Source organism: Otolemur garnettii, unplaced genomic scaffold (assembly GCF_000181295.1).
Source record: "Otolemur garnettii isolate 467f Iridium unplaced genomic scaffold, OtoGar3 scaffold00236, whole genome shotgun sequence".
Classification (NCBI taxonomy): Eukaryota; Metazoa; Chordata; class Mammalia; order Primates; family Galagidae; genus Otolemur; species Otolemur garnettii.
Genome location: NW_003852631.1, coordinates 1756754 through 1777338, shown reverse-complemented (window position 1 = coordinate 1777338; position 20585 = coordinate 1756754). Strand labels below are relative to the sequence as shown.

Below are 20585 nucleotides of genomic sequence, written 5' to 3'. Positions count from 1 at the left end.
CCAAGCCTTGTTTTGCTTTTCTAAGAGATACATTGAAGATGAAGATGTGCATCCATTGCAGAAACACAAAGCACCTCCCAGCTCACCTCCCATTGGCCTATAGGGATCTTTTCTGGAGGCTTCCTTGAGTAGTAGGACACTAACGTGCAGTTCTGTTTTGTTTTGCTTTAAGAGATACAGATGTTTTTGCGTGTGTATGAGTTGGGTAATGTTAGAGTCAGGGCTTTCAGTGTACCTGTCACCAGAGTAGCGTATACCATACCTGATAGGTAGATTGTTTTTTCCTAACCCTGCCCACTGTCTCCCTCTGCTTAGTTTTCACTGTCTATTACTCTACTTTATGATCATATATACCACATCATATATCCATTCCTCAGTTGATGGGCAGTTAAGTTGATAAGTTGATTTTGTATCTTTGCAATTGTGAATTGTGCTGTTAGAAACATTTGCGTGCAGGTTCTTTTTTTAAAATCACTTTTTTTCCCTTGGGTAGCTATGTAGTAGTGGAGTTGCTGGATCAAATAATAGGTCTACTTTTGGCTCTTTAAAGGTGGAGCAGAGTCTCCATACTGCTTTCCATAGAGGGTGTACCAGTTTACATTCTCATCAATAGTGTATACTCTTTCTTTTTTCACTGCATCTGCACCAACGTCTATTGTTTTTGACTTTTAATATTAAATAATGGCCATTCTGATAGGGATAGGGTGGTATCTCATTGTGGTTATAATTTGTGTTTCCGTAATGATTAGCAATATTGAGCATATTTTCATATGTGTGTTGGCCATTTGTCTATCTTCTTTTGGACAGAATCTGTCTGTCTTTGCCTACTTTTTGAAGGGGTTATTATTCTTTTTTCTTGTTGATTCGTTTGAGTTCAGTGTAGATGCTGGATATTAGCTCTTTTTCAGCTGTATACTTGGTGAATATTCTCTTCTGTAGGTTGTCTATTGATTATTTCTTTTGATGTTCAGAATCATTTTAATTTAATTAAGTCTGTTTATTTTTGTTGTTTCTATATGTGCTTTTGACAAGGCCAATGTTCAGAAGAGTTTTTCCTACATTTTCTTCTTGATTTTTATGGTTTCAGATCTTACATGTAAGTCTTTAATTTATTTTGAGTTGATTTTTGTAAATGGTGAGGAATAGAGATCCAGCTTCACTCTTGTGCATGTGGCTGTCCAGTTTTTCCCTGCACCATTTGTTAAATAGAGCCTCCTTTCCCCATGTATGTTTTTGCCTGCTTCTTCAAAAATAATTTGTAGCTATATGGCTTTATTTCTGGGTTCTCTGTTCTGTTCTTCTGTTTTATATGTCTACCTTTATACAAGTACCATGCTGTTTTGGTTACTATCGCCTTGTTGCACTATAATGTGAAGTCAGGTAATGCGATGTCTCCAGATTTGTTCTTTTTGCTTAGGATTGTTCGGCTAGGTAAGCTCTTTTTTGGTTCCATATGAAGTATAGGGTTATTTATTTCTAGGTCTGTGAAATGATGTTGGTATTGTGATGGGATTTGTGTTGAATCTGTATATCATTTTGGGCAATATGGACATTTAACAGTGTTGATTCTTCCACTCCATGAGCATGGGATGCTTTTCCATTTGTTTGTGTCATCTGTGACTTCTTTCATCACTGTTTTATGGTTCTTCTTGCAGAGATCTTTCACCTCCTTGCTTAGGTGTTTTCTTAGGTATTTTATTTTCTTTGCAGCTACTGTAAATGATATTGAGTCTTTGATTTGACTCTTAGCTTGACTGTTAGGACTCTATAGAAAGGCTACTGATTAATGGACATTAATTTTGTAACCTGAGACAATATTGAATTTATAAATTCTAGGAATCTTTTAATGGAGTGTGTAGGGTTTTCTAGATATAAGGTCATATCACTGGAAAATAGGGATAGTTTGACCTCTGCTTTTCCAATTTGTATGTCCTTTATTTCTTTCTCTTGCCTGATTGCTTTGGCTACAGTGTGCCTAGCCAGACAAATGGGACATAGAACTAAGCATTGGGCCTGTCTATAAAGGGATATAGGATTTTTTGGTGAGGCAGTTATGAGCTTTGTCTGAAAGGGACAAGTTCAAGCAAATAGTAAGCAGAAAGAGTTGGGTGTCCAGCAATTAGGCTGAACACAGGTGTTGCCTGGAAAGTTGGTCTGTGGGACAGGGGCTCTGGCGTATGGCTGTAAATCTACTGAGGCTCAGCAGTTTGGTGGGGTTTGAATGTGAGAAAAAACAGACAAGATTTCATGTGTCAATAGAGGGATGGGGAAATTAGACAGATTATTGTTATAAAGCTTAAAACTATGCAGCTTGTTTGAAATTAGCCTGGGAACTCTCACAAAGATTAAGATCCTGTTTTCTAGGTTGCTTAGGACTCTGCTTCAGTGATCAAATCTTAGCTGCAGAGCTCATGAGGTATACTGTATTTAGGGGTGAACATGGAGGCATTCTGGTAAAAATACTTACTGAGACTGTTTACATAAATTCTTACTCATACACAGATTAATTTGGGAGAAGGATAAGAACGAATCTGTAGGCTCAGTTTTGGAGACCTGGGAAGACACAGGAAATAAAAATGAAGCCAAAGGACTGATACTTTGTTATAATTCTCCACCCTGTATTATCACTGTCACCACATCCACTGTCAGCAATTTGGTTATAAAAAAAAGCAGTGTCTTCATGTCTTATGTATCTTTTGATACAGAAACCTTTTATCAGTTATGTACCCTTTAAAATCCTCACAATAGATTTTGACAGTAAACTGAATGGGCTTGAGATATAGCAGGGGAGCATTAATAGGACATGCAGAGTATTAGATTTAGAACCTACACCTATGAAGCCGAACGCAGTACTTACTGGAAAATTCCGGTATTGATTCCATTTCTGTAGTGTCAAACACAGAGAATGTTTCTAGTAAAGTGTCTTAATTTCCTGTACCCTGGGACTTCTTTTTTTTTCCTACTTGCTTCTCACATAGCAGCTCTGTTCATTTCTGAACAACTGTGAGGCTTGTCTTATAGGACAGGGATTGTTTCTTTATCTTATTCAGGCTGAATGTGCTTTAAGAAGTCATAAATATAAAAACAGAAGAAAAACAATATGTGAGGTGTAGGCATTCCTTCTTCTGAGATATTAAGAAGCTACAGTGAGTTAAATTTAGGATACACAGTGGTATGGCTTCTAGACCCCGATAGGGTTAATTTTTAACGTATAGCAAGTTGATAGATGGGGGTAAGGAATTTGCAAAGGATTTGTATGTCATGGAAATGTCTGTATGACTTAAAAGAGGTACCACTGGCTCAGGACAGTTTCAGAGAGCGTGAGACAAGAATGGGGACATTATTTACAGACTGGCTAGCCTCGTGCTGGGAGTGATGGTACCAAATAGAGCAGCCCAGACCTGCTGCTGCTGATTTTCCCTTTTTTATGTTGAGGATACATCAGGTACTTTAGTATTTTATCCAAAGATACAAAAATGCATATGAAATCCTTTGTCATCCCATATTCTGCTAGAAAGTGATTAGAGTAAAAAGCTATTTGTTTCTGGCAACCCTAGCAATTTTTGAAAAGTATTTAATTAGGAGGAAATTCTGGCCATTATATTTTCTGTGTTTTGTTTTGCTGGAAGCTTACTATAGATCCCTATATGTGAGTATAATAAATAATAGCATGACAATTTAAAAATAGCTTTAGAATACAAATCATTCGGTTTTATGTTATTTGTCTTAAGTACTATGATGTCCTGAGCACCTCTATATGAGAAGAAGGAGGAAATCTATTTTTATTTCCTTTTATACTGAGGATTTTTTTTGTATTAAACCTTTGTTATGAAGTATGTGGCTTCATTACCTAAAAAAAACATCCATCAGTGGATAACAGAGTAGCATTGCTGGCCACACCCTAGTCTAGCAGCACAGTGGACCCAGTGGAGAGATGAGTCATATTACTGAACATTATCTAGACTTTTCCCTAGACTAGAGAGATTTTTAACACATAGGTTTTGATATCATGTAAAATTTGCTCATGCAACACAAATAATGCACTTATTCTGATCATAGTTTTATTTCATGAATCCTTTTTAATTCTTTTAATATCACAGTAATTGATAACATTAGTTTCTTACTCCGTATCTCACAGATGAATGTAGGGTATAGTGGCTATGTCCACTGTACCTAGGATAATAGTACATGTACAGCAGACAGGGAGGAATGAGTATACTTTTCATCAGTAGTGTCTCTAGAGTTTCTCCTCAGGAAGAACTAGTGAACAGTGATTTGGCCGAGGTATGCATTCTTGCTAAGGTGATACCCAAGTACTGTCATTGTTATTTATGCTGATTTTGCATATAAAATGTTACCCAGGTTATTAAATTCAGTAAGTAAACGTCTCTCTAAGACACAGTTTAAGTATTAATTGGCCAATTTCCTTTACCTCAACTAAGAGCTGCTTTTAATTTATAGGCAAGTGATGTGAAAAATACCTAAAATAGACTTAAAGATATATAAAAAGGATTTCTTAAATAATTGGAAGTCATATATCAGAAAATGATATGTATGTAGTAGATTGAATTGTATTGTCTACATGTCTGTTTAAAGAAATAATTTTCCTTATTTTTAATTATTAATTACCTCATAATTTAACAACTCTTAACTGTTTCTCAATTATTTTGATTTTCTTCTAGGGGCCATGTTGTCTTAGTTCCAGAATTTAGTCTTCCTCTGGAGTACTATCTGATCCCTTTCCTTATCATAGTGGGCATCTGTCTCATCTTGATAGTTATTTTCATGGTAGGTAAATTCACTTAATAATTTTTAAAAAATTATATGGGTGAATCTAAAAAATGTTGTATGGAGTGAGAGAATGCTTATATGAAAGAGTATGTATTGTAAGAATTCATTTTTATGAAGACAAAGATAATCTGAATAGGAAAAAATCAAAATGGTGATTGCCTCTAGAGGCATTAGATGGAGGATAAGAGAATTACTTAAAAGGGTCTGAGGGAACTTTCTGGGGCAAGAGTCATGTTCTGTATCGTGATAGAAACTTGGTTGCACAAATATGTAGCATTTGTCTAAATCCATAAAATTATACACTTAAGTTTTGTGTACTGTGTTGTATGTAAGTTTTACCTCAAACTAAAACAAAAGAACTGTAAAAAAATACTGAGCTCTAAGTAATGATATGCATGCTGCAGTGTTCTGGGAGATCTATTCTAATATCCTCAAATACTTTGAAATGCATTGTAAAAACTTAAGAGGGAAGAAGTAAGATGTATTGATGGGTAGATAGATAGAGGGATGGATAGACACGTGATAAAAAGTATAGTAAAATGTTGATTGTAGAATCCAGGTGGTATATATATATGTATGTATTTATTATATAATTCTTTAATTTTTCTGTATGTTTGAAAAATTTTATATTAAACTTTAAAAAGTTTAAGTTAAGGGGCAATGAAATGTTGTTTCTTTGAAACAGTAGTTACCAAAGTATGGTCCCAGGACTTTTAGCAGGTTTTGGCAAGGCCAAAATTATTTTCACAATATACCTGAGATATTATTGCATCTGTCATTATCATTATTTTAGGGGTTTGAAATGGAGGTTTCCAGAGGCTACATCATATGTAATATCAAAATATTTGAAGACAGAAGAAGATATGAAAATCCCTTTGTGTTTTATTTAGACAAATATTAAAATAGATTTGCAAATATATAATACAGTCCCACTATTCTAACATTTTTATCATAAAGAATATTTATATTAACCTTCAATGAGCTTATCATAGTATTGAATATATAGATTAAAGATTTGGTGCCATCTTTAAAATGTTTAGTTTTCCCATGATGCTATAGTATTTTTAAAAATTTTATTTAGGTCTTTCATATCTGTCAGTTTAATAAAATTTTTCTCCTGTAAATATTTTACATGATTTTTGTTAGACTTATATAGTAGTAGGTTTCTTGATGTAATGAAAGGGATTTTTGAAATTATATAGTATTTTCTAGTTGGTTATTATTAGGATATGTTGCATAAGAATGTTCTTGATTTTTTAAAATAAACTTTTAATTTTCGAATAATATTGGATTTATAGGAAAGTAGCAAAGAAGAGAGTTCCTATATATCCTTCATCTAGTTTCCCTATTTTTAACATTTACATCATCATGGAACTTTTGCCTACACTAAGAAACTGACAATGGTACATTATTATTAACCAAACTCCACAGCTTTGTTTGGATTTAGCTGTCTGTTTCGTTGTCTAGTCCTGGGCACCACATTTGTTGAAAGGTTTTCCCAGTTTCCTCTGATCCATCACAGTTTCTTAGTGTGTCGTTGTTTATTGTGGCCACAGTCAATCTTGAGGAGTACTGACAAGGTTTCCATACAAGGTCCTTCAATCTGATCTTTTTCTCATAGACGGGGCTATATGGTTTTTCAAAAAAACGTCACAGAGATGAAGTCCATTCTCATCGTATCACATTAGGGTATATGTGGTATCTGCAGAACATCAGTGATAATGTTAACCATCATTCCTTCATTAGGGTAGTGTTTGCTGAGGGTCCCCACTGTAAAGTTAATCATTTTCTCTTTTCCTACTCGATTCTTTCTTTGGGAGTGAGACACCAAGAATCACCTACTCTTTGGAGAACTGCAGGTATTAAGCTACATCTCCTGGAGGGGTGTATGTATTCTATACATCTATTATTTAGAATTCTTCTATAAGGAAGATTTTTTTCTCTTCTGAGCATTTATTTATTTATTCAGTCATTTATATTAGTATGCAGTTGTGCATATTTACTTTATACTTGGGTTATAATCCAGTACTATATTATTTTTGTTTCTTAAATCATATGAACTTTGGCCAAGGGGAACTCTGTGAGGCTACGTCTTCTTTTCCCTTTGACAGACCCTGTCCTCTAGTATTTAAGAATTTCTTTGCTACTGTTCGATACTTTAAGGTGCTTCAGACTTGTCATTTATTTTTCTTGTCCTAGCTCTAGAATCAGACATTTTTTCAAGGAGCCCTGGTTCCTTTTATTGGACAATTGCATTTACAAACCAAGATCTGGGCACTGGACATTATTTGTCTTTATATTTACTATAATGATTACATATCTATACATTTGTTTAATTTGTAGTTTTTGATTTTCTTAGGTTTTCAGTGTAGAAACAAGGAAATTTAGAATAAATCAGAAAAACAAACAACAAACAAAAAATACTCTTGGCAAACTAAGAGAAGTAAATAACCTTATGCTATAAAGACTATAGACTAAACAACTTAGAATAAACATTATTAAGTGGTGAAACACTGTAGTAGCATTCAAAAATAGAAAATGGACATCTCTTGTACTTCCTATTTGATTTCTGGTAAAACAAGAAAAACAAGCAGTATAAGGATTGGAAGTAAAGCAACCAGATTTTTATTTGCTTATTTTTTAAAAAATGGGTACTGAATTACTAATATATGCCTTCTAACTCTTGTAATGACCTTTGGTTTCTCTCTCTCTCTGACCATGTTCATTATATTGTTTTGTAAATTAAAAAAAAATCTTTGTATTCCTGAGATAAATCCTATCTGATTATGATGTGTAGATTTTGTCTTTACATTTTTGGATTATTAAATTTTCTAATATAGAGTAATCTTACAGTTGGAACAGATACAAAAATCTTAAAATATTAGCAATCTGAATATCCATATAAAAGAAAGCTTTAGTTTTATGGGGCCAGAATAATCTTGACATTAAAACTAGGCAATCCTGGCCAGGTTTGGTGGCGCACACCTATAATCCTAGCACTCTGGGAGGCTGAGCTTGTAAGTTGAGCTCACATGTTCAAGACCAGCCTGAGTGAGACACACACACCCCCACCCCCTCGTCTCTTAAAAAAAAAAAAAATAGCCAGGTGTTGTGGTGGGTGCTTGTAGTTTCACCTACTAGGGAGGCTTAGGCAAGTGAATTACTTGAGCCCAGGAGTTTGAGGTTGCTGTGAGCTATGACTTTACAGTACTCTACTCAGGGCAACAAAGTGAAAATCTGTCTCAAAAAAAAAAAAAAAAGAAAAGAAAAGATTGAAGCATAGAATTATCGTATGATCTAGCAGTCCCACATTCAGGTATATGCCAAAATGAAGCAAAGACATGCACAGGTATTTGTACAACAGTAGTCATTAGTAGCATTATTCATAATAGCCACAGATGGAAGCAACTCAAGTGTACGTTGGTAGATGAATGGATAAATAAACTGTGGTATGTATATACTACGAACAGCACTATAAAGGAGGGAAATCCTGACGTAAGCTACATGAAACTTGAAGACATTATGCTGACTGAAATAAGCTAGTCACAAGGGATAATACTGATTCCACTTAGAACAATATTGTGAGCCACATTTTATTGTAATTTAAAGTTTTCTGGTAGGTAAATTTTTAAAAAGATATAAAGAAACTGGTGAGATTAATTTTAATACTGTATTTGTTAACCCAATAAGTATAAAATGGATTTCAGCATTTAATTAAGATAAATAATTGTAAATGATATTTTTATATTCTTTTCATATTAAATCTTGTAATCTATTCTGTATTTTGTACTTACAGTGCATCTCCATTCAGACTAGCTATATCCAGGTCACATGTACCTGGGAGCTACCATGTTGAATAGCATGAGTCAATAGTCTCCTAAATTTTTTGTCTGCTTGAACTATAAGTTGCTGAGCTTGTGAATTTGTATATTTCTCCCATAAATTTGTCATTTTTGAGGTAAAGTGTCCTTTTTATCATTGTGTAATTCTCTCTCAATACTGCTTTTTGCTTTAAATTATATTTAACTTGATGAATCAGCTTTTTTTTGTTTGTTTACTATTTTCTTTTTTTTTTTGGTTTGTTTAGTATTTTTTTTAAATACTTTTATTTTATTTTATTTTATTTTTGCCTGGGGCTGGGTTTGAACCTGCCTCCTCCAGCATATGGGGCCAGTGCCCTACCCTTTTGAGCCATAGGCGCTGTTCAATATTTTCATGGTGTAGCTTTACCTTGCCCTTTATTTTTTGCTTTGATTTTTGTCATCTATGTCATTATTCAGTTTTAGTCTTCTTCCTTATAAATAGTATATGGTTTGAATATTTTTCCTTTTTTTTTTTTTTTTTTTTTGCAGTTTTTGTCTGGGGCTGAGTCCAGCATATGGGGCTGGCGCCCTACTCCTTTGAGCCACAGGCACTGCCCTGAATTTTTTTCTTATATAGTATGATATACTCCTTTAAAACACTGGTGAATTTAATTCATTTCCATTTATTATGATCACATATATTTAGTTTCTTTTGTTTACTTTTTATTCTATTTTTTTTTTTGCTATGTAAATTTGGATTATTTAACTTTTACTTTCTCTCCCTCTCTGTCTCCTATTGATTTGAAAGCTTATGTTATATTCTTGGGGGGGGGTTAGTGGTTACTATTAAACTTAAAAAAAATATACATATTCAAATTATATACTTTGGTAAGTTTTGATATAGATATAACCACCACAATCAAGAAATGGAATATTGATTGCCCCCAAATTCTCCTAATGCTCTTTGGTATACCTCCCTCTCACCCCTTCCAATTTTTTTTTAGGTCTTCCCTCCTCCATCGTTAGGCAACCACAAATCTAATTTTGATCACTATAGATTACTTTGTATTTTCTACAACTTCATATAAATGTAATCATAAATTACATATTTTTGTGTCTGCCTTCTTTTTCTCAGCACAACTATTTTGAGATTGATACATGTTACTGAATTTATTAATTATTCATTCCTTTGTATTGCTGGGTAGTATTCTATTGTGTGACTGTACCACAGTTTGTTTATCCATTAACCTGTTGCTGGACATTTGGGTTGTTTCTAGTTTTAGGCTATTACAAATAAAGCTGACATGAACATTTGTATTCAAGTTGTAGCATGGAAATATATAATACTTTTATTTGTACTGAGGAAATATAACTATGAGTGGGATGATTGGGTCATATGAAAAATGTGTGTTTAAATTTATAAGAAATTGCTAAGCTCTTTTCTAAAGTGTTTGTACCATTTTATTGTCCCACTGTGAGAGAATACTCACCTCCATGCCAACGCTTAGTGTAGGCAGTCTTTTAAATTTTGCTCATTCTAACAGATGTGTAGCAGTAGTATTTACGATTTGAATTTTTGCTTTTCTGTTGACTACTGATGTTGAGCATCCCTTCAGATGTTTATTTGCTGTTCATATACCTCATGTGGTGAAGTGTCTTCAAATATTTTGTTCATTTTTTTTTGCCTTTGGTGTACTTGTTTTCTTATTATTGAATTTTGAGAGTTCTTTATATATTTAGGATACTGATCTATTATCATGTATGCAATTTGCAAATATATTCTCCTAGTCTGTGGCTTGTCTTTTATTTTTAAACAGTACCTTTTGAGGACAGAAATTCTTACCTTTGATGTAGTCGAATTTGTCAAATTTTTCTTTTTTTTGGGTGAGGCTTTTGGTATTTGGTTCTGTCCCATGACTTCCCTTTTATTCTTATAAGCACAGCAATTTATAGTTTAAAATATTTTTTATATTTTATTTGGCATATATGAATACTTGTAGTGGAATTGTTCTATTAATATCTTAGGTCTGACTCTTGTGCTTCTAGGACTAAAATTGCAGTAACTACTAAGTGTATGTTTGATAATTTTATTAGTGTAAGAATAATTTTAACATACAAGAATTTCAACCATCCTGTTCTTTTCGACCTATTGAAGCCTTTGTAACTCATAGTCTATTGTTTGTATTTTTGCAAGCGAACCCGTATGTGTTATTTATAATGTCTCTATCAGCAAGTTAAAGATACTTCGGGTCAATGAATAAAAAATTCAAAGGATAATTTATGAGTTAACTAATCACTAATGGAATGTAATCCCTTAATTTGTAGTATTATGATTAGATTTTAAATAAATTGTATTGATTTGCAGCAGGTATCCAGAAACTTAAAAGATTCATTATTTTAATGGCCATTTTCTATTTGTATGTTTAATATCTGACTCTTTTTTTTCCCTCTTTCATTGTTAGATCACAAAATTTGTCCAGGACAGACATAGAGCTAGAAGAAACAGGCTTCGTAAAGATCAACTTAAGAAACTACCTATACATAAATTCAAAAAAGGTAAGTAGTATTTTTCTTTTCTAAATAATCACCCTTGGTTGTGCATATTTTATGAATATGTTGTTCTCCAATAAGATGTTTTTAAGTGCTCAGACTATTTTTCCCATCAAGTCTTATTCTAAACGTTTAACTCCCCTAAAAATATCCAAATTAGTTCTAAATAATGTTAGTGAATAAAATACTTTTCTGTACTGGTTTTGTCTGCTCCCACTGACTTCCCTCCTACCCTCTTCTCCCCATTTACCACTGTGTAGTGTTGCATTAATTAAACGCATAGGTACCTATTGGATATTAATATATTTTCATCTCATTTAATTTTCATACTTCTAAGAAATGAGTATTGTTATTATCCCTCCTTTATAGGTGAGGAAATAGAGTGTCAGAGATGCTAGGAATTTAATGTCACATACCCACTGTTGACGGAGCTGAGAAGAGGTGTGGGACTGTAGTCAATGTAGTTTCCCCTCTCTATGCTTTAGTGAGCTATTATTATAGGTACATGCTTGTTAAATCCTCTGATCAGTTACTTCCCAGACTTTTCACTTTCATATACCTATAAAAATGTTCTGTTTTTTAGTTCAGCAAAGGAAGAGTATAGGGAATGGAAGAAGAAAACAGAGAAGACTTTAAAACATAGTTCAATTTTTATTTTTCAAGTAATAAAAAATAAAAACCTACCATTGGGCCAGGTGCAATGGCTCACACCTGTAATCCTAGTATTTTGGGACGCTAAGGCAGGAGGATCACCTGAGGCCAGGAGTTCAAGATAAGCCTGGGCAACATAGCACAACCCCATCTCTACAAAATAATAGAACTTAGCTAGTGTGGTGGCACATGCCGATAGTCTCACTAATTTGGGATACTGAGGCAGAAGAATAGAATTGTTTGAGCATAGGAATTTGAGGTTACAGTAAGCTATGGTCATGCCACTGTACTCCAGTGTGGACAACAGAGCAAGACCCTTAAAAAAAATACAGTTACCATTACCATTAAAAGCAAAACATTTAACAACAAAGCAAAAATAGGAAAAAGAAGATCATGTTAAAATAAATAGACAAGGATATTTATAAAAATGTACCGTGCTGTTATGAGACGGTATGGATTAGTTAATATTTGTTTATAGATCAGAACTAGTTTGAAGACTAGTTTTAGGGATCACTTTTTTAGGCTTCATTTTGTGTGCTTATGGAAGGTTTTTAAAAAATGATATTGTCCTGGGTGAAAATGGGGATGCATAGTTTGTTTTCCTCTGAATAAGATGAGTAGTCATTGTAGGATTTTGAACAGAGGGGAAAGATAGCATCTAATTAAATGTTAAAAGGATGCTTAAATGCTTGCATGTTAAGAATAGGCTATAGAGGGTCAAGGGTACAAGTGGAGAGATTAGATAGGAAGTTATTAAAGTAATCTGTGCTACAAATGTGGCTTGGGCTGGGAGCAGTGGAGGAAATGAAGAAATCTTTACATTCTGGGTATGTGTGGATATTGAAGTGCACTTAGACTAGAAATGGGGAGATATTTCTTCAGTATACAAATTTTTTTCTTTGGGGCATATATCCAGTGGGATTGCTGGATCATATAGTAGTTTCATTCTTCATTTTTTTTTCCTTGTTTTTTTTTTGTCGAGACAGTTCCACCCTGTGCCCTGAGCTGAGGACAGTGGCGTTTGAGCTCACTGCAACCTCAGACTCTGGCTATGGGCATCCTGCTGCCTCAGCCTCCAAAGCTGCTGGGATTACAGGCGCTCGCTGCGGCGCCTGGCTGGGTTTTATCATTTTTTTAATGAGTTGGGGTCTCACTTTCCCTCAAGCGAATCTTGAACTTATGAGCTCGAGCGGTCCTCCCTCCTCAGCCTCCCAGAGTGCTGAGATTACAGGCGTGCACCACTGCGCCCACCTCATTCTTCATTTTTTAAGGAACCTCTATACTATTTTCTCATAGTGGCTGTACTGATTTACATCCCCAACAGCAGTGAACAAGTATTCTCCTTTCTCCACATCCTCATTAGGATCTTTATTTTCTGCCGTTTCAACTGAGGTGAGATACAGCTCTTGTGGTTCTCGTTTGCATTTTCCTAATGATTAGTGATACTAAACATTTTTCATATACCTGTAACCCTTCTTTTGAGAAATGTCTGTTCAGATCTTTTCCTTGTCTTTTAAACAGGTTATTTGGGAGTTTTTTGGTTTGCTTTGCTGGTGGGTTTTTTTTTTTTTTTTTGCTATTGAGTTGAGTTGAATCCCTTATGTATTCTGATAATTAATCCCTTGTCAGATAAATAGTTTATAAATATTTCCCCCCTTTTTGCAGGTTGTATCACTTTGTTGACTATTTGTTTTGCTGTGTAGAAGCTTTTAATAATGGCTTTGTGAAATCCTGGTTGTCTATATTTTTGAAGTCTTATCCCCCCCCAAATCTTTACCCTTAGACCAGCTGATCTCAACCTGTGCGTCACGACCCACAGGAACTATATTAAAGGATTGCAGCATTAGGAAAGTTGAGAACCACTGCCTTAGACCAGTGTTCTGAAATATTTCCCCTGTGCTTTCTTCTAGTAATTTCAAAGTTTGAAGTCTTACATTTATGCCTTTAATCCATTTTGATTTGCCTTTTTATATAGTGAGAGATGGGGATCTAGTTTCATTCTTCTATAAGTAGTTATTGAGTTTTCCTAACATTATTTTAAAAAATTATTTTGTCTTAAAATATCCTATCACTTTAATGTCCTATCACTAGCTTAATTCACTAACATCAATTATTGAAGAGATTATCACTTCCCCAATCTATGTTCTTGGCACCTTTGTTGAAAATCAATTGTCTATATAAGTGCATGGATATATTTCTTAGTTGTTTGCTCTGTTCCATTTGTCTGTATGTTTGTTTTTATGCCAGAATCATGCTGTTTTGGTGACTATGGCTTTGTAGTATAATTTGAGGTCAGAAAATGTGATGCCTCCAGCTTTGTTCTTTTTGCTCAGAATCGCTTTATCTGTTTGGAAACTTTTATGATTCTATATAAATTTTAGGATTGTTTTTTCTGTTCTGTTAAGATTGGCATTGATATTTCGATAGGGATTGTGTTGAATATAGATTGCTTTGGGTAGTATCGATATTTTAACAATATTAGTTCTTCCTATCCATGAGCATGAAATACTCCCATTCATTTGTATCATTTTCAATTTTTTTCATCACAGTTTCATAGTTTTCCTTGTAGAGATATTTCATTTCTTTGGCTAAATTTATTTCTAGGTATTTTACATTCTTAGTAGCTATAGTAAATGAGATTTGCTTTCTTTTTCACATTGTTCACTGTTGACATATGTAAATGTGATTGATTTTGGTGTGTCAGTTTTCTATTCTGCAACTTAATTTATATATTAGTTATAACAGTTTTTTGGTATTAATAGGTTTTCTAAATATGTGATCATATTGTCTACAAACAAGGTTAATTTGACCTCTTCCTTTCCAATTTTGGTGTCTTCGACTTCTCTTGACTGATTGCTTTGACACAGACTTCTAGTACTATATTGAATAAAAGTAGTAGAAGTGGGCATATTTGTTTTTGTTCCAGATCTTAGAGGAAAGGCTTTCAGTTTTTTCCTGTTTAATATGATGTCAGCTGTGGGTTTGCAATATACAACTTTTATCATTTTGAAACACATTCCTTCTATACCCAGTTTATTGAGAGTTTTTGTCATGAAAAGGATGTTGAAGCTTATCAAATGCTTTTTGAGCATCTACTGAAATGATCAAGTGGTTTTGTTCTTGATTCTGTTAATGTGATACATCATATTTATTGATTTGCATGTGTAGGATTATCCTTGCATCCCTGGGATAAGTCCCGCTTGATCACATTGAATGACCTTTTTAATGTGCTGTTGAGTTTGGTTTGCTAATATTTTGTTGAGGATTGTTAAATCTGTATTCATAAGGGATACTGGTCTATAATTTTAGTTGTTTTGTCTCTGACTTTGGTATCAAGGTAATGCTGGCACCATAGAATGAGTTTAGAAGTATTCCCTCCTCTTTGATTTTTGGGAATAGTTTGAATAGAATGATATTGGTTCTTCTTTAAATGTTCGGTAGAATTAAGCAGTGAAGCTATTTAGTCATGGGTTTTTCTTCATTGGAAGACTTTTTATTACTGCTTTGATCTCGTTAATCACTATTTGTCTCATTACTCACTACTCACCAATACTGAGTAATGAGGTCAAAGCGGTAGTAAAACAATAATTTACCCGCCGTTAATTCAGGAGCATGCCATTTAATTATTTCTTCATAGTGCAGTCTTGGTGCATTGTATGTGTCCTGGAATTTATCCATTTTTTTCTAGGTTTTCCAATTGCTGATGTATAGTTATTTGCAATATTGCCTTATGATCCTTTGTATTTCTGTGGTATCAGATTTTATTTGTGTTTTCACTCTAATTAAAGGTTTGGTATTTCTGTTTATCTTACAAAAAAAATCTTTTCATTTCATCAATCTTTTTTTAGTCTCAATATATTCTCTCATATTATTTTTTTTTTTGTACAAATGTTCAATTTTGTTTGTTCTCAATGTTCCTAATTCCTTGAGTTGCATTGTTAGGTTGTTTATTTGAAGTCTTTCTGCTTTTTTAATATAGGAAACTTCCCTGTTAGTATTGCTTTTGCTTGTTCCATAGGTTTTGGTATGTTATGATCATTATTATTTATTAGAGATGAAGGTCTCATCATGTTGACCAGGCTGGATTCAAACTCCTAGGCTCAAGATTATTCTCCTTCCTCAGCTATCTTAGTAGCTGTGACTACAGGCATGCAGCACTGCTCCCAGCTAAGAGATTTTTTAAATTTGGTTCTTAATTTCTTTATTGACTCATTGTTAATTCAGGAGCATGTTATTTAATTTCCATGTGTTTGTATATTTTCCAAGGTTCCTCTTGTTATTGATTTCTAGTTTTATTCCATTTTGGTCAGAAAAGATACTTGATATGATTTTTTCATTTGTTGAGACTTATTTTGTGTCTTAACATATAATCTATTTGGAGGATGTTCCATGTGCTGATGAGGAGATGTATATTCTGCATCAGTTGGATAAAAGGCTTTTAAAATATCAATTAGGTTCATTTGGTCTACAATATAGTATAATTTTCATATTTCTTTGTTAATTTTCTGTTTGGATAATCAGTCCATTACTGAAAATGGGGTGTAGAAGTCTCCTACTATTATTGTATTGCAGTCTATCACTCCCTTTAGAGCTATCAGTATTTGCTTTATATATTTGGGTGCCATAGTGTTGGGTGCAAATATATTTATAATTGTTATACCCCCCTATTGAATTGACTCCTTTGTCATTATGTAGTGACAGTCTTTGTCTCTTTTACAAGGTATGACTTGAGTCTGTTTTGTCTGCTCTTTTTTTGGTTTTCATTTGCATGAAATATCTTTCCTTTCCCTTTCAATCTATGTGTTTTTTTTATAAGTAAAATGAGTTTCTTATAGGGAATATATAATTGGTTCCCGTTTTTCTTTCTATTCAGTCACTCTGTGACTTTTAGTTGAAGTGTTTACATTCAGTATTATTGATAGGTGAGGACTTATTTCTGTCATTTTATTACTTGTTTTTAGTTGTTTCATTATTCTAACTTTCTTCTTGTGTTACTGTCTTCCTTTATAGTTAAGTATTTTTCTCTGGTAGTATGTTTTAATTCCTTGCTTTTTATCTTTGTGTATCTATTATAGATTTTTACTTTGTAGTTACTATGAGGCTTACAAAAATTTTATAATTATAACAAGTTATTTTGAACTGATGGCAACATAACTTTGATCACAAAGAAAAGAAACAAACATGAAAAGCCTGAAAACTCTACACTTTAATTTTATCCCTCATATATTTTGACTTTTTGTTGTTTTAATTTCCATCTTTTTATACTGGCTCTTAACAAATTATTGTTGTTATTATTTTCAGTAGATTTGTCTTTTAGTCTTCACATTAGATACATGAATGGTTTATGCAGCAGAATTACAATATTAGAGATTTGGAGTTGGTCAGTTTATCTGTGTACATATTTTTACCAGTTTTATAGAATTTCAGATTTTTTTTTTTGTATATAAGTGCCCCTTTTTTTCAGGTTGAACAACTCCCTTTAGTATTTCTTGTAAGATGGGGCTGGTGTAGATAAATTTCCTCAGCCTTCACTTGTCTGCTAGAGTTTTTATCTGTCCCTCTTGTTTGGAGGATAGCTTTGCTGGGTACAGTATCCTTGGTTGGCATTTCTTTTTTAACACTTTTAATAGGTCATTCCACTCCTCCCTTGTAATGTGGTTTCTGCTGAGACATCTGTTGTAAGAAAGACACCTGTTAGAGCTCCTTTGTATGTTACTTTCTTCTTTTTTCTTATTGCTTTTAGGATCCTCTTTGTCCTTGACCTTTGAGAGGTTGACTATTATATGGGTTGGGCTAGTCTCATTTCAGTTGAAACTGGTGATCCTTTACTTTCTCATAACTAGGTATTTATATCTTTCTCAAGGTTTAGAAAATTTGTAGTTTCTTTGAATAAGCTTTCTACCACTGTTCTTTTTCAACTCCATCTTAAAAGCCAGTATTATTAGTTTTGCTCTTTTAGGATGTTTTCTCGATTTCATAGACATTCTCCATTCCTTTTCACTGTTTTCTTTTTTCTCCTTTTAGTATGTATCTTAAAATAGCCTGTTTGATCTCATGTTGTTTCTTTGCTTGATCAGTTCTGCTTCTAAAACCTTTTGTTAAGTTTTCATTTCAGCCAGTGTATTTTCTAATTCCAGAATTTCTGTTCAATTTTTAAATTATTTCTGTCTGAGTGTTGAGCTTTTTGAATAAATTTCTGAATTGCTTTTCTGTACTATCTTGGAGTTCACTGAGTTTCCTTAAAACTTGTTTTAAACTCTTGATCTGAGAGCATACACCTCATTATCTTGTTAGGGTCAGTAGAGTCAGTCACTGGCTCCCTGTTTGTAAATTTGGGAGAGGTCATAATTTTATGTTCTTTCTTATGGATGTATATCTGTGTTTTTGCATTGAAGGATTAGTTATTTATTCCAGTCTTCGTTGTCTGTATTGGTTTGGTCTTTCTAGTTAAATGTGTTTTGAGGATCTGTGTTGTTTGTCTACTGTGTTCCCTTAGCCCTAAATTTCTGCTTTTTACCACTAGATGGCACCGTAAGCCTAGATTGATTATAGTTTTTGCAAAAGTTCAGGGCAGTGGGGTGGGGGAGGCTCACAAAGGGGCTTCTCCTTCTCTGTGGGAAGGCTAGAGTTCAGTTCATATCTTGAGGACCCATATCCCATATCTTGAGGAGCATGGTGCTGCTGAACTGCCTTTCTGATCTGGTGTCTCTTGCTGCGAGGAAGAGCAGCCCTGAGTTTCCTGCACTGATGTTGCTAGCTAGCCCCACTTCCACTGTTCATCCATAGCTGCTCTTAGGTTTTTTATCCCTTCAGGTACTTGCTGTGTTTACTGTGGGTTGAGGTAGAAATGGCTTTCCTGCAAAGGAACCCAAGAAAGTGGGGTACTGGCTCTTGTTCTTGATTTTAATTTTTCTATTTTAGAAATTAGCAGTGTGTGCAGACTTTACTGCATGGTGGCAGCTTGGTGGTGGTGGTGGGATGCACTCTGTGGATAGAGAAGTAATTGCTCTTGCTTTATGCTCACAGTTTTCCACTGCTTTATAATACCAGGGATTTTCATAGCTTCAGTTTTGAGTTTTGGGATATTGATGGTGAAAATCTTTCTGGAGGGAAAGTGAAGCCAGACTGCTTCTACTCTGCCTTTTTGGTGACATCACTCCATTTCACAAATTTTGATACAATGTATTTTTGTTTTATTGAAGTCAAAATATTTTAAAATTTCTCTTAAGATTTATTCTTTGACTTATTTATTATTCAAAAGTATGATTTTAATCTCTAAGTACTTGGAAATTTTTTAGATATCTGTATTTATGTCTTTCTAGTTTAATTCCATTGTATTCTGAAAGCAGGACATTACATGATTTCTAGTTTTAAAAATTTGTTGAAGTTGGGTGACAACTGTGGCTCAAAGGAGTAGGGCCCCGGCCCACATGCTGGAGGAGGTGTATTCAAACCCAGCCCTGGCCAAAAAAAACTGCAAAAAAAAAATTTATTGAAGTTTATTTTATGCTTCAGCATGTGGTCTCTCTTGGTGAATATTCCATGTGAACTTGAGCAGAGTGTGTATTCTGCTTCTTGGTGGATGAAGTAGTCCATATGTCAAATATATTTAGTTGATTGGTGGTACTCTTGAGTTCACCTCTTTCCTCGATGATTTCTGCTTGCTGAATTTGTTTCTTCCTTTCAGATAGAAGGTTGTTGAAATCTTCAACTGTAATAGTAGATTTATCTATTTCTCCTTGTATTTTTATCAGTTGATTCCCTATGTATTTTGATATCCTGTTATTAGGTGTATACACTTTAAGGATTGTTGTAACTTCTTGGAAACCCAATCCTTTTATTATTATGTAATGTCTTTCTAATCTGTGATGATTTTTTATGCACTGAAGTGTGCTTTGACTGAAAATACAGTTACTGCCACTTCTTTTGATTAGCATGGTATCTTTGTCCATCCCTTTAGTTTTAATTTATTGTGTCTTTATCCTTAAAGTCGATTACTTCTTTACAAAATATAGCTGTGTCTTATTTTTTGATCTACTCTGACAATCTGTGTTTTATTTGTTGTATTAAGAGCATTGATATTTGAGGTGAATATTGATATAGTTGGATTAATATCTGTTATATTTGTTATTGTTTTATATTTGTTGTTCTTGTTTCTTCTTATGTCTTTGCCTACTATTCTAAAATTTATCATTTTGTATGATTCCATGTTCTTTTATTTCTTAGAATATCAGTAATACTTTTTAAAAACATCTTTTAAGGGTTTCCCTAGATTTTGCTGTATACATTTGCAACTAATCCAAGCCCCCTTATGTATAAGTATATACATTCACAAGTATATATTATTGAATACATTATTGTTATAATTTTAACAAATTGTTATTTTTTTGTTTATAAGTAAAGTTATAAGAAAAACAAAACTTTTTATTTTACCTTCACTTACTCCTTCCTTAAGACTCTTCGTTTTTATGTAAATCCATGTTTCTGACATATTTCATCTTCCTCCTCTCCAAAGAAGTTCTTTTAGGCTTGGTGCCTGTACCTCAGTGGTTAGGGCACTGGCCACTTACACTGGGGCTTGTGGGTTTGAACCTAGCCCAGGCCTGCTAAACAACAATTACAACAACAACAACAACAAATAGCCAAGTGTTGTAGTGGGCACCTGTGGTCCCAGCTACTTGAGAGGCTGAGGTAAGAGAGTCACTTAAGCCCAAGAGTTTGAGGTTGCTGTGAGCTGAGACACCATTGCACTCTACTGAGGCCAATATAGTGAGACTCTATCTCAAAAAA

At 33.8% G+C, this 20585-nt stretch overlaps 1 protein-coding gene across 1 annotated transcript in view; it reads left to right on the top strand.

Annotated features, from left to right (window-relative positions):
- The window catches only part of RNF13 (ring finger protein 13), a 140006-nt gene that overhangs the window by 89452 nt on the left and 29969 nt on the right, over positions 1-20585 (top strand). Inside the window, exons 6-7 of the mRNA XM_023508278.1 lie at positions 4683-4788; positions 11057-11150. Coding sequence (XP_023364046.1) covers positions 4683-4788; positions 11057-11150 — 200 coding nt within the window. The remainder of the gene's footprint in view (positions 1-4682; positions 4789-11056; positions 11151-20585) is intronic.